Genomic DNA, 12176 nt, shown 5'->3' with positions numbered 1-12176 from the left:
TGTCTCCCATTGCACATTAGATCATGTGACTCAGACTGTTTTAAATCAGTGTTGTAAACACACCTTTACTCTGTGGCATACAGTTGCCCCTAGCATTGGGACATTGATCAGTGATGGTTATTGTGTGTATTGTGTTTGAGTAATTTTTTTAGAAATGTAAAGCACTTTGGTCAACTGGTGTTGTTTTATATATAAATAAATGTTGATTGATTGACTAACAGCATAAAATCTGTATGTCATTGGTTAATCCCATGCAGTTTTATGTAACTTTTACTTTTTATTTTAGAACTGCTTTTTCTGCAAAATAAATAACAGAATAAGAGGCATTTTAATGATTTTTTTATTTTTACAGTTTCCTACCCAACAACAACGGAGACAATGTGCAGAATTGCAAAAACAGAATTTTTGAAATATCTTACATTCTGCTGTAGGCATCAAACTGCCTGGTTTTCAGTGCTTAAAAAACTCTACAGAAAGCTAGACAATATAAATGTTAGATACAAAAACTGATGTGATGGTTAACAGAAAGACAGTTCCTAACACTGTCACAATTATGCTTTTACAGTGGTTTTCTGTTACTATTTTTTGACACTGACAACTCTTAAAATGTAGAAATATCAACTTCACACCTAAGCTAACAATATGTAGAAAAATATATGAATGCAAGAAGCCTGTGACCTCAGAACACCACTTCTCATAATTTGACAGTTGTCAAATTTGAAACCTCCAACAAAGGTGTCCCAGGCGGTCAATGTTCTTATGCAGAACACTATGGATGGGTGCAATATAGCGTGCAACATCACCGTCCCGTGAAAAGTCCCGAAAGAAAAGTCCTTGGTCAGCACAGAAGGTGAACTTCTGCGGCATTGGGCTGTTCCCCCGCATGTACTCCCATACACCCAACAGCAGTAGCCTAACTTCAAAGGGTGAGATGTGAGGGAAAACCTCATGGATGTTACTCAACACTGGTGGTAGTAACTGACCTTCACCCATACATGATACGAGCAAACAGGAGGTCTGAAGGTGCCAGGGGGAGTCCAACACTGATGGTTCCCTTGATGCTTCCCAGTGAGCCAGTAAGGTGGAAAGCAGACCTCTTAAAATGACGGAGCAGTAGCACAGAGCTGGACGTCCAGCTGCAACTACACGGAGAAGATGGAACAGCACAGGATTTCCTTCTAAGCAACGACGAATGTGTATGTCTCGCTCAACTGTGGTTTTCGCATGTTCTTCTGGAGGCCAGGACAGTTCTCCATTTGCTACATCTGGACAAATGTTCTCCACCAGAGTTACAGCAATTACCTTTGCAGCCTCAGCATTAATTGGGGGAAGTTCATCAGAAATAAGAGGTTCACTGGCAGGGAAGCGCCCATTAGTGGTACCTCCAGCAGAACCATTTCTAGCATTGCCAGTAGGGCTTCCTCCACCTGAACTACAACACTGAACCATGACAGCAAACAAGGTCTGCATATTCTGATTGATTCTATCTGGGTCAGGTTGTGAAGGGGTGTACGGAGGTTTCAAACCCTTTCCAATTACTCCAGCATGAAACACGGACCACACGTTACCCGAGAAGTTAACAGAGGTGCCAAATTTGCAGTTGATGTCCAAGAGGGAGACGCCCAAGTCTGGAATAAGGTTGGATGACTGTGTGGTGTCATCACCTGGGTTCTCCTGCAGGCCTCCAAATAAATCTCGGTTGCCTCTGTGCAGGGCTCCCTCCCCTAGTTGTTGCAGCACAGCTTTAAGCGTCAAGGGAGAGTAGGCTGCAAGCCGTGACAACAGTCGCATGGAGTATCCCACTTCCACTTCCCCTACCCTAAGACTCTCCCCTTGCTGTCGTAAACACACAAAGAAGTGTGACACTGCCGCTCTACATATCAGCAACAGATGAGCTGGAGAGCAAGCTCTGGGAAGCTGGCTACACGAAAGCAGATGGACAGCTGCCTTGAATACCATAGTGTCGCCATGAAGAAGCAATGGGCAGAAATCCTGAAGGTGGTTGGAGATGGCAACTCTAACTTGCACGGCCATTGATGACTGAGCTGAACTACCTGTTGCAGCCCCTCCATTTTTCCGATCCTCCTCTTGACTCTGTACTGCAGTAGCCAGGTTGTTCAGGAGCTGAGCCAACTGTTTGTTGTCAAGGGTTTGAGTGTGGATCTGGGCAACACAGCGGGCTATTGTTGACGGAAGCAACCCGGAAAGTGAAGTGGAAAGTGGGGTGTACAATTGCGAGGCCAGAGCAAGCTCCTCTGGGTTTCGGGCTTGGGTGAAGAGCTGACACAACGCTTCAGTGGCCACGCTTGGGCCACCATACACGGATATCAGACACAGGAGCTGATGCAACCAGAGGTGCCTCTTCCGCTCAAGCCGGAGTGTTTCAGCGCACAGATCACCTATGTGTCCCTGGAGCTCCTCTAGAAATGGGATCACTTGCGGCATTGCTGGGGCAGCAGAGGACTGTGGGAAGGGTTCATCACCCTCTGGTCTGTTGTGCACCAGCTTGTGAAGATGCAGCAGAAGCATTTGCAGTAAGTGGTCACAGGCTTCTCGAATACTATCATGGGGAGAGGGTGTAGGGCCTGATATGATCACTGAAGATGGTGTAGCAGTGTCCGCAAGGAACTTCAGTACCCTTGCTCCACCTGAAGGGCTTTGGCTTATGAGATGCACCGCTAGACCCAACATATTTTCGAGCTCCTCCCGGGGCAAGGCCTGGAACTGAGCCTGGAGTTGAATTAGCACGGGCGGTCTGAGGAACTCCACCAGTTCTGCAGAAACGGCACCCAGGAGAGTGGGGGAAAGAGCAGCCAGTTGAAGCAAAAAAGGTACAGTGGCCCTACGAAGATGAGGGGAGTTCTCCCACCCGCCTGCCCCAGATGAATGCGGAGGTACATTTTGAGGGGGCGGAGACAGACTATCCTGAAACATCCTGAGAAGCTCTTTCTTGATGCTATCAGAATGTCTGGAGGCCAAGTGCCCAAGGATACCAACCACTGAGCCTATTTTGGGGACTCTGCTGCTCTTATCTATTGGCTGCTGTTGGTTAATCTTCTCAGCAGAGGAATATCCGTGCGCATAAAAGTCTTTGAGGCCACAAGCCAGCACCCTGCTGATGATGGTGCCAGGAAAAGCTGAACCAATGTGGGCGACAACCCAGTCAAAATGAGGGGAGTGCTGGACAGAGGTGTCCAACAAGGCATCCACACAAGCATCAGGGCACCAGGCCAACATGGCCGCTAGACACTGGGAGTAGCACTCCATAAGTGAGCGAGTGGCTGCACACGACATCCAAAGCTGCAGCAGCTCATTTAGGCTGGACGAGTGAGGAGCCGCCCTTCGTCCTGCATGCTTGCTGCCAAGCTGACCAAGAAGGTCAACGGCCCATGTGGACACAAGAGGAGCCCAAGCTTTAGGACTAAGCTTGATAAATTCAGAGAGGACTGCATGGACTTCTTTAATAACATCTTCCAAATTGGATATACTGGTGCTGGCTCCTCCACTTGTACTGTTACCACCATTTTCAGCCTCTGCCTCCAGGTCTTGCAGAAAGGCTGCAACATATTCATCATACACTCCCCTTAAGTGCTCCAAGACGGCTCCACGGCAGGCTGGGACAGTTCGAAGGAGGCGCACTGCGCAGCGGGCATGATCCCGAACACTGAGTTTACGTCCCTGCGTCTGGTCAACGCCACTGATGAAAGCCTTGATTTCTAAAGCCAGCTCTTGAGGACTGATGAAAAAGAAAAAGGACAGTTGGAATACATAGAAATGAAATGTAGCATACATTTTGCAATAAAATACGATTTTTCTATATTGAGTATATTCAGAAATAACATGTCTAGCAGTCACAGCAGTATAACATGCTATCCTTCATCTAATACTATTTTAAAAGCATGCAGTTTTATGACTGTGTATTAATTGAGAAACAACATGGAATATTTATCATTTCAAAATAAGCTGTCATATTTTATAAGATATAAGTGCATATAATTTATGAAGGAAATATTTTAATATATTGTAGCCAAAACAATGGCTTGATATAAGGGATGCGCCGATCCGATATCGGCTCCGATAGTGCCATTTTTCGCGGATCGGCTATCGGTCAGAGAGGGCCGATCCAAATCCGAGATTTTTTTTTTTTCCTCGATTGTGCATTTGTTTTGTCCTATCTATCTATCACATGTTGTTGCCTTATTAAAAAATATGCTATACATTTAAAAGAAATGTATTTTAATTGTATAGTGTATACTTATAAATACATTCAAGAATGTTTTTAATGAATGGATTTTATAATAATACAATGTGTAACATTTTACCATATTTAGTGCAACACTTTTATTTGTTTTATTTGTGAAAATGATTTTTTCACTAAATGTTTGAATTTCTAAAATTATTGTGCACTGATTTTTCTAGAATAACTTTTGCTGCCGAATTATCCATTAACCTAGTTTATGATCAATTTTTGTCATAGATTATAAATATACATAGGCCTATATTTTTTCATATTTGTTTATTTTATTTTTCTTTATAATGAAGTAGTCTGTATCTAGTAGATTGTGAAAGAATGATTATCAGTTCCACACACAGAGATATATAAATTCTACATTTATTTAAATGAGGGAAAAAAAACTTCACTGGTATCGGATCGGTATCGGTATCGGCCAATACCGAACCCTAGGTATCAGAATCGGTATCTGAGGCGAAAAAGGCGGATCGGAGCATCCCTACTTGATATCTTTTACAACTGTGCTGATTAAATAACTGTCTCATATTAATTTTAGGTTTTAAGTTTTGCTGAAAAATCTTTAATAGGCTATTTAATATTCCATTCCAACTAACCCATATACAGTGTGACACCATGCCACATTTTAGAAATGCTGTCACAAAATGTCAATGTGTTTCATACACTGTATTCTGGGCAATAACTGTAAAAATGTTTATTTATAAATATACAAAAAACTGCATATTTACTAATGCTTTGGCAATGTAAAGCCATTTACTATGCCAGGAAATTTTACTGAACCTGAAATAACAGAAATGCATTGACAGAGAAGGCAACACATGATATTGTATCATATGCAAAATGGACATACAGTTACAATGAGGATTTATGCTCCCAGTAGTTTTTTTTTTTTTTACCTTTACTAACATACTGGACTGAACTTGGCAAACACCTGCTCTCTGTATCATTCATATAATTCAGACTAAATAAACCACCTTCGTTCATGCCATTAAAAAGAGAACACCATTTTGTTCATTCATACCGATAACGCAGTTTAATGCAAATTGGAATTCCTTCCATAATCTGATACAATGTTTTATAAGTTACTGGTAACATATATGATTATTCTATTACTGCTCACCTGTAATTGTTTAGAGGAGTGTGGCAGTGAGACGTCTGCATGGCTGACAAGGCATTCCCCTCGAACATCGCAGACATCGTTTATGTGCTTATGCCAAATACTCCATGCGCAATATTTTATCTACATAGAAAACAACTACTACAATGGCGAAATGTGAGGGGGAAAGGGGCAGTATTTGCAACTTTCCCCAATTTTTCAACACAGTTTCAACGAACGGTACACTAAGCAGCGGAAACTCTCGTGTATTCTTTCGTCAGAGGGAAAATTACGAGTTTGCTACACTTATCGCCCTCTGTAGTTTAGGAGTTATTATTGTCAAAGCACTCTCAACACCTTCCTTGGAAAAAACCGTGCAAAATGGGCCGACTGTTTGATAATGTTATGATGACAGAAAACACTTTCTCCCGTTGTGCTTTTCACAGTTGAAATGCTTAACTCAGGAATAAACCCTGGGAAATGTAATCTCGGGTTATTTTATTCCACGTTCCACACGGTTCATATTTTATGCTTGGTTAATTTTAGATCACACACTGTATATTTCTAAAGTCAAAAGTTACAGTTCTTATTTGTTTATTTATGAGGCCAATAACATTGAGCGCCCACGGATACAGTTCCCAGCAGGTGCGTGAACTTTTTATAAGAACTGCTTTTCCAACATTGGAAAAGTTGCCACTAGTTGTTCACTCTGGTTGTCTTAAACGTACTAAAAGCAGTCTTCTGGATGAAAATAATTTAAATAAAACGTCAATAAAAGTACTACATATATTTTTTAATTGTTTCAGAAGAACACCAACACCTTTTAAGGGCGTCGCTATCCGCACTGAATGTATCTGATTGGTCGAGTAGCGCGATATATTCTCTGATTTTACTTCAGGAGCATCACTGCGACAAAGGTTACGTACTTGTAAGTATAATACCCTAATTAGTTAAGACCACAGTGTAACTCTCGTACTCGATTATGAATACTTGTTCAAAGCATGAATCGTAGAGCGCAGACTTTGTTAGTTTGTTTTAGGAAGACCGAAGTGTCGAGTTGCTCCTACCAGCTGATGTTTATTTCCGATTATTCAAATTAATTTAATTACGATAGCCTTTACATCAGGGCTGTCCAAACTCCGTCCTGGAGGGCCGGTGTCCTGCAGAGTTTAGCTCCAACTTGCCTCAACACACCTGACTGGAAGTTTCTATGCCTAGAAAGAGCTTGTTTAGCTGATTCGGGTGTGTTTAATTAGGGTTGGAGCTAAACTCTGCAGGACACCGGCCCTTCAGGACCGAGTTTGGACAGCCCTGCTTTACATTAATGTACATAAAAAAGTGATTTGTGTAATTTAGAGAATGTGTTCCCTGACGTAGAGATTTAAATTGTCCCATAAAAAATGCTTTGTTATGTGTTTCTAACAGGAAAGTGAAAGTTTGAGGTCGCCATGGCTAAGGTAAATATTTTAATTAATGGGAAGAATGAATTCCCTTACGAAAATTAACCATGGTTTTACTACAAAAACATGAACCAAAAAACATGATTACTTCATTTTTACTACAATAAAACCATGGTTAATTTTCGTAAGGGAACGCTCACGTTGCAAATAGATATTTTTGTGCTGTTACTAAACTTACTGCTCGAGGTCTGTCGCAAAGCAGTTTTATTACGGTAACCGAGATCTTGCGTACAGTTTCACTTTTGGGATTTTATCTAGCCTATTCACAAGTGCAATGGTATTGCGTTATATCAGTTAAACAATATTAGCCTACGTTTCTGACAGATGACTCCCTTCCTTACTTTCTTTTCTTTTCTTTTCTTTCTCCTGATATTGTCTCATAGTACGAGAAAAAGCCAGAGCCCGGAGACCTTATTGAAATCTTCCGAGGCACATATCAGCACTGGGCTATTTATGTTGGGGAAGGTTATGTGATTCACCTGGCACCTCCCTGTGAGTATTTTACATGCCTCAAATTATGTTTATTGAGCTTAACTTGCATTCAGTCCGAAACATTCCATTTAAGTCTCATGATTGCTTTTACTTTTTCCTTTTCTTTCTCTTCAGCTGAACATGCTCAAGCTGGAGCCTACAGTATGATGTCAGTATTATGTGATAAAGCCACAGTGAAGAAAGAAGAACTTTATGAAGTAGTTGGCAATGATGAATACTGTATCAACAACCTTCTAGATGAGAAATATAAGCCACGTCCTGTTCGAGAGATTCTACGGGATGCACATCGTTTTTTGGGAAAAGAGCTTCCATATAGTGTGTTTACAAGTAACTGTGAGCACTTTGTTACAGAGCTGAGATACGGAGAACCACAGTCCCGACAGGTACAGCTGTTTGGCATGACCTGGCATATTGAGATTATTCACACAAGTACTGTAACTGAATTGAGACTCATAAATGTCTCAAATTTGCAAATCACTGGATTGGTATGTTTTATGGTAAAATATTTTTAATTGATTTGTTATAGGCTAATGTCGCAAAAGCAACAACTTTTCACAGTGAATTAATATAGATAATTTCTGTTTATTCTAATAGGTACGAGATGCAGTGGAGACTGTTGCTGCAGTTGCTGTTGCAGGGATTGGCATTGGAGCCGTTGTTTATGCTATTTCAAAAATGTTTGGTTCAAAAGACAAAGAGAAGCAGACCCAATGAACAGTGAAAAATAAAGAACTAAAAGTAGTGGATTATTTAAAGCCAGTAAATTGTTTGATGCTTTTTATTAACTTTAAATCATTAAAACAAACCATTAAATTTAAATGTAAAAATTGGCAGCCTTAGTTTTGAGTACAAATGGAGAGATTATAGACTGTAAAATCTTTTATGGTGTATTATCTTTTATGGTGTAAGGTAACTCGACAATAAAGCAATGAGTCCATAGTCCACTGATAAATTTTTATTTTTTTTTATATATATATATCACACATTTATTTTTCTATTAGATTTCTAATGATCTTTCAAGCACTTTTATAACGGTGTATTACAAAGCAAAATATAGAAAGCTGAATATAGTGGCATGATGCCTCTGGCATCATGAACCACCACTGGTAGGACACATCCTAGTAAGGCTGCATGTCATCAAGCTCCTTTCGAAGGACATCTTAATTTGAAGGATCTATAGTAGTCTGTTTTGCATCAGGTGTATCCTTCATGTATCCCTCACACAAAAAAAAAGCTGAAAATGACTATTGCCCTGTCCAATTACCCACACTTGCGGTCTTGGCCACTTGGGAGCACGTGCATGTGGCAGGAAGTACGTGTGCAAGACTGTCCCCAAAGTGCAGTGCCCTTAACACACACTAAATCCAGAGGGGTATTCCAGGCTTAAACCCTATTTCACGGGACTAATATTATCACAGGACCTCGGTGTTCGGCGAAATATGGTAGGTCATTTGCGGGGGAATTTTTACTTTACAAATTACAGACATGGCCGATTCACACAGGATTAAGATCACAGACAACCTCCGCAATTACGGTATTACAAATGACTGGAGGTCACGGTAAAACTAATCCCGTGCGAATAGGGTTTTGTATCCCATCATGCATCATGTTCTGGAAATAAATCGGGAGACTTTTTGCCGAGATCTCGCAAGAGGTCACAGAAACCTTTCCAATCTAAGTTAAATATTAATAATAATTAGATATATAATTTGATAGTAAAACAAAGTATTGCACATTTTATTGGTGCAAAGATGAGTATATTTATTTGTACAACATTTGCAATTGCTTTTTATCACTCAATTAGAAGCACCACAAATTAAATTGTGTCATCTGTTGGACTACTGAACAGACATTTAGAAGTTTATTTTACAATGGAAAGTATTGAAAGTAAAATAAAGCTCTGTAAACACTTGCATTTTTACAACACTATAAGTGTGTCCCATCAGGTAATAAAAAGTTCTACACACGTTTGTGGTCTTCATGCTAACTTGAACACTTGGGCAAAATACAAGAAATATGACGAATATGTGGTCAAGTGTATGGAGCTTATAATATGACAATGCTATTTGAATTTTAATTGTGTAAATTTGAATTATTGACAAGTGTCATTTAACAAAACTGAATTTTATGTGGCTTTTAACATCGTTCTGAATTAGATTTTTTTTAACTTGAATATTGAACATTTTAAATTTAACACAATTGATTTTTTTTATGGCAGTTTTTTTAATAGACAGCAGATTTTTTGTAACTTGAATATTGAACATTTTAAATTTAACACAATTGATTTTTTTATGGCAGTTTTTTTAATAGACAGCAGATTTTTTGTTCTGAATTGTTAGACTGCAAATATCCAGTTTTAAAAAAATACAGCTTCAAGTTTTCAAGATGAAGAAGAAATTCGGAACATCAGATTCAATATTCAAAATTCAATACGCAGAAATTCAGATCATAGAGAAAGTAGGCCAGAGGTTATCCACAGGGAAGAGTAGATGATCTCCGAAAAGTGTTCAATATTCAAGTTTAAAAAAAAATCTAATTCAGAACGATGTTAAAAGCCACATAAAATTCAGTTTTGTTAAATGACACTTGTCAATAATTAAAATTTACACAATTCAAATTCAAATAGCATTGTCATATTATATGCTCCATACAAGTGCAAAGACCACAAGTGTGGGTATTTTGGACAGGGCATATGGTTAAAGATAACTAGTTAAAATATAAGGAATTTTATGTTGCTTCAGTCCAGGTGTCCATTATAGTGGACTTGAAAAAATATCTCTGCCCACCGCACTGGCCCCCATATTGGCCAGGCCCATGTTGACTGTTCACGCTTAATTTAGGATGATACTTTAACCCAAGGTCTTCACATATTATCAAACATGGACTTAAATTAATTACGTTTTTTTGTCATGTAATTTGGAATCAGTAAAAAACTACAATTCATCTAAGTAATCTATCTACCCAGAGTGAGGCACAACCTAACACGGGACTAGCTATAAAACACGTGGTTTATAAGTATCCACACAGGCTAGCATGACGAATGACATAATGGGGGCACAAATTAAGTACTTGTAATTAGGATATATTACATTTTAAAATACTTGTAATCAGACCACAGTTAATTTTTCTTGATTACATGATTATTATTGACAAGCTAGCCTATAGGGCTCTTTAAAAATGTTACAAAATATGAGGTCTGATATTATGTAGTATGTAGGAGAAGACCTCAATGAAATCTTCACAGGCTCATATCAGCACTGGGCTATTTATGTTGGTGAAGGTTATGTAATACACCTGGCACCTCCCTGCGAGTCATTTACATGTCTCAAATGATGTCTACTGATAATGATAATGACAATTACAGTCATCATTTACTCACCTTGGTGTTGTTCAACAGATTATTTATAAATCTCAATTTCGAGAAATTGACCCTTATGACTGGTTTTGTGGTCCAGGGTCACATATGCTCTTCTTTCTTTTTTAGACCACATCCATTATATTGAATACACTGGATGTGGTTTTTAAGTCTCCTGACTGTTTTTACGTTTCCATTTCTTTCAGATAGCTGAACATGCTCAAGCTGGGGCCAGCAGTATGATGTCAGTAATGCACAAAAAAGCCACAATGAAGAAAGAAGAACTTTATGAAGTAGTTGGCAATAATGATTGATTACCATGTCATCCACCTTATGGATGAAAAATATAAGCTTTCAAGGAACTGTGAGCACTTTGGTATATAGCTGAGATACAGAAAACCACAGTCCCACCAGCTACAGCTGTTTGGCATGACCTGGCATATTGAGACAATTCACACAAGTACTGTAACTGAATGTTAATTAATTATACTGTACTCATAAATGTCTTAAATTTTAAAATCACAGCATTACAGGGCTGTATTATGGTGAAATATTTTACATTAATTTATTATTAGGATTAAGGTCACAAAATCAACACCTTTACACACAGTCAGTTAATATATAGATACTTTATGTTTATTCTCATGGGTGCGAAATGTGGAAACAGAAGTTGGTCTTACTATAGCGGTTGGCGTTGGAGTTCTTGGTGCTGCTGTAGCCATTTTTGGTTCAAAGACAAGAGAAGCAGACAGTGAACAGTGGGAAACGAAGAACTAAAAGTACAATTGTGGAGGCCTTTGATTATTTCAGTCAGTAATTTTTGTTGGTGCATTTTACTCAATTTAAATAAGTAATTTAAATGAACAATTAAACATGTAATACCATAAGAAAATCAATTAATTTATTTGGTAACTCAACAATAGAGCAATGTGGTCTACAGGTTTTTTTTTTAAAATAATACATTTCTAATGACCTTTCAAAAACTTTTATAACTGTCTAATACAATCAAAATTAAAAGTTTAAACCTTTATTAATTTGGACTGAACTTGTAGCCTACATATGCAGACTGTATCATGCCTATAAATAAATAAAACCGAGAATCAGAATGAACAAACCACCATAATGACAGTAAAAAAGAGCACCACACGTTGTTCCTTTATACAGATAACATAGTTTAACAAGACAGATAACAAACAGGTCCGTCCATAAACTGAAGCAATGTTTCATTAGCTGTTGGTAACCTGTATGATTGCTCACCACATCGTTTATGTGTGTATATATTCCATGCATAATATTTTATTTACATACAGAATAAATACTGCAAATGTAGAAATGTGAAGGAAAAGTTTCGATTGTAACCATTTCAACGCCGTTTCAATGACTGACGCACCAGACACCTACATTCTTTCGCCACTGGGAACATTACAATACACTTACCGCCCTCTGAAGTGTAGGAGAGTTATTATTATCCAAATATTTGGTGCTCAACATCGTCCTTGACAACACTGCATAAAATGGAGTGAG

General features: G+C 38.7%; 2 protein-coding genes across 3 annotated transcripts; one reads left to right on the top strand and one right to left on the bottom strand.

Moving 5' to 3' along the window:
• Positions 1 to 328: 328 nt before the first annotated feature.
• Positions 329 to 5635, bottom strand: LOC107756490 (integrator complex subunit 5-like). Its single transcript, XM_016573637.1, has 2 exons — positions 5370 to 5635; positions 329 to 3736 (listed from the first exon to the last, which is right to left on the bottom strand). Exons 1-2 carry the CDS (start codon positions 5444 to 5446, stop codon positions 712 to 714), a joined length of 3102 nt encoding a protein of 1033 aa, XP_016429123.1. The 5' UTR covers positions 5447 to 5635; the 3' UTR covers positions 329 to 711.
• A 578-nt stretch (positions 5636 to 6213) lies between these two features.
• LOC107756493 (HRAS-like suppressor 3) lies at positions 6214 to 10939 on the top strand. 2 transcript variants are annotated; one of them, XM_016573640.1, is made up of 6 exons: positions 6214 to 6273; positions 6771 to 6802; positions 7189 to 7297; positions 7412 to 7680; positions 7892 to 8032; positions 10856 to 10939. In XM_016573640.1, the coding sequence occupies exons 2-5, from the start codon at positions 6794 to 6796 to the stop codon at positions 8009 to 8011; spliced, it is 507 nt and encodes a 168-aa protein (XP_016429126.1). In that variant the 5' UTR covers positions 6214 to 6273; positions 6771 to 6793; the 3' UTR covers positions 8012 to 8032; positions 10856 to 10939. The 2 variants fall into 2 exon arrangements, with proteins under 2 accessions (XP_016429126.1, XP_016429125.1); XM_016573639.1 differs by lacking the exon at positions 10856 to 10939 and having other exon boundaries at positions 7892 to 8520.
• The last annotated feature ends 1237 nt before the right edge of the window (positions 10940 to 12176 follow it).

The sequence above is a fragment of the Sinocyclocheilus rhinocerous genome, unplaced genomic scaffold, assembly GCF_001515625.1.
Source record: "Sinocyclocheilus rhinocerous isolate Xijiao unplaced genomic scaffold, SAMN03320098_v1.1 scaffold111, whole genome shotgun sequence".
In the NCBI taxonomy this organism is placed as follows: Eukaryota; Metazoa; Chordata; class Actinopteri; order Cypriniformes; family Cyprinidae; genus Sinocyclocheilus; species Sinocyclocheilus rhinocerous.
This window is presented reverse-complemented; position numbering and strand designations above follow the sequence as displayed.

Excerpts from the sequence above, each read along its gene's own strand:
- LOC107756493 (XM_016573640.1), top strand. Across the intron at positions 7,298-7,411 it reads GATTCACCTGGCACCTCCCT|CTGAACATGCTCAAGCTGGA; the intron begins GTGAGTATTTTA and ends CTTTCTCTTCAG. Across the intron at positions 7,681-7,891 it reads GAGAACCACAGTCCCGACAG|GTACGAGATGCAGTGGAGAC; the intron begins GTACAGCTGTTT and ends TTATTCTAATAG.
- LOC107756490 (XM_016573637.1), bottom strand. The coding sequence starts at position 5,446 with ATGTCTGCGATGTTCGAGGGGAATGCCTTGTCAGCCATGCAGACGTCT. Across the intron at positions 3,737-5,369 it reads ACTCCTCTAAACAATTACAG|TCCTCAAGAGCTGGCTTTAG; the intron begins GTGAGCAGTAAT and ends CTTTTTCATCAG.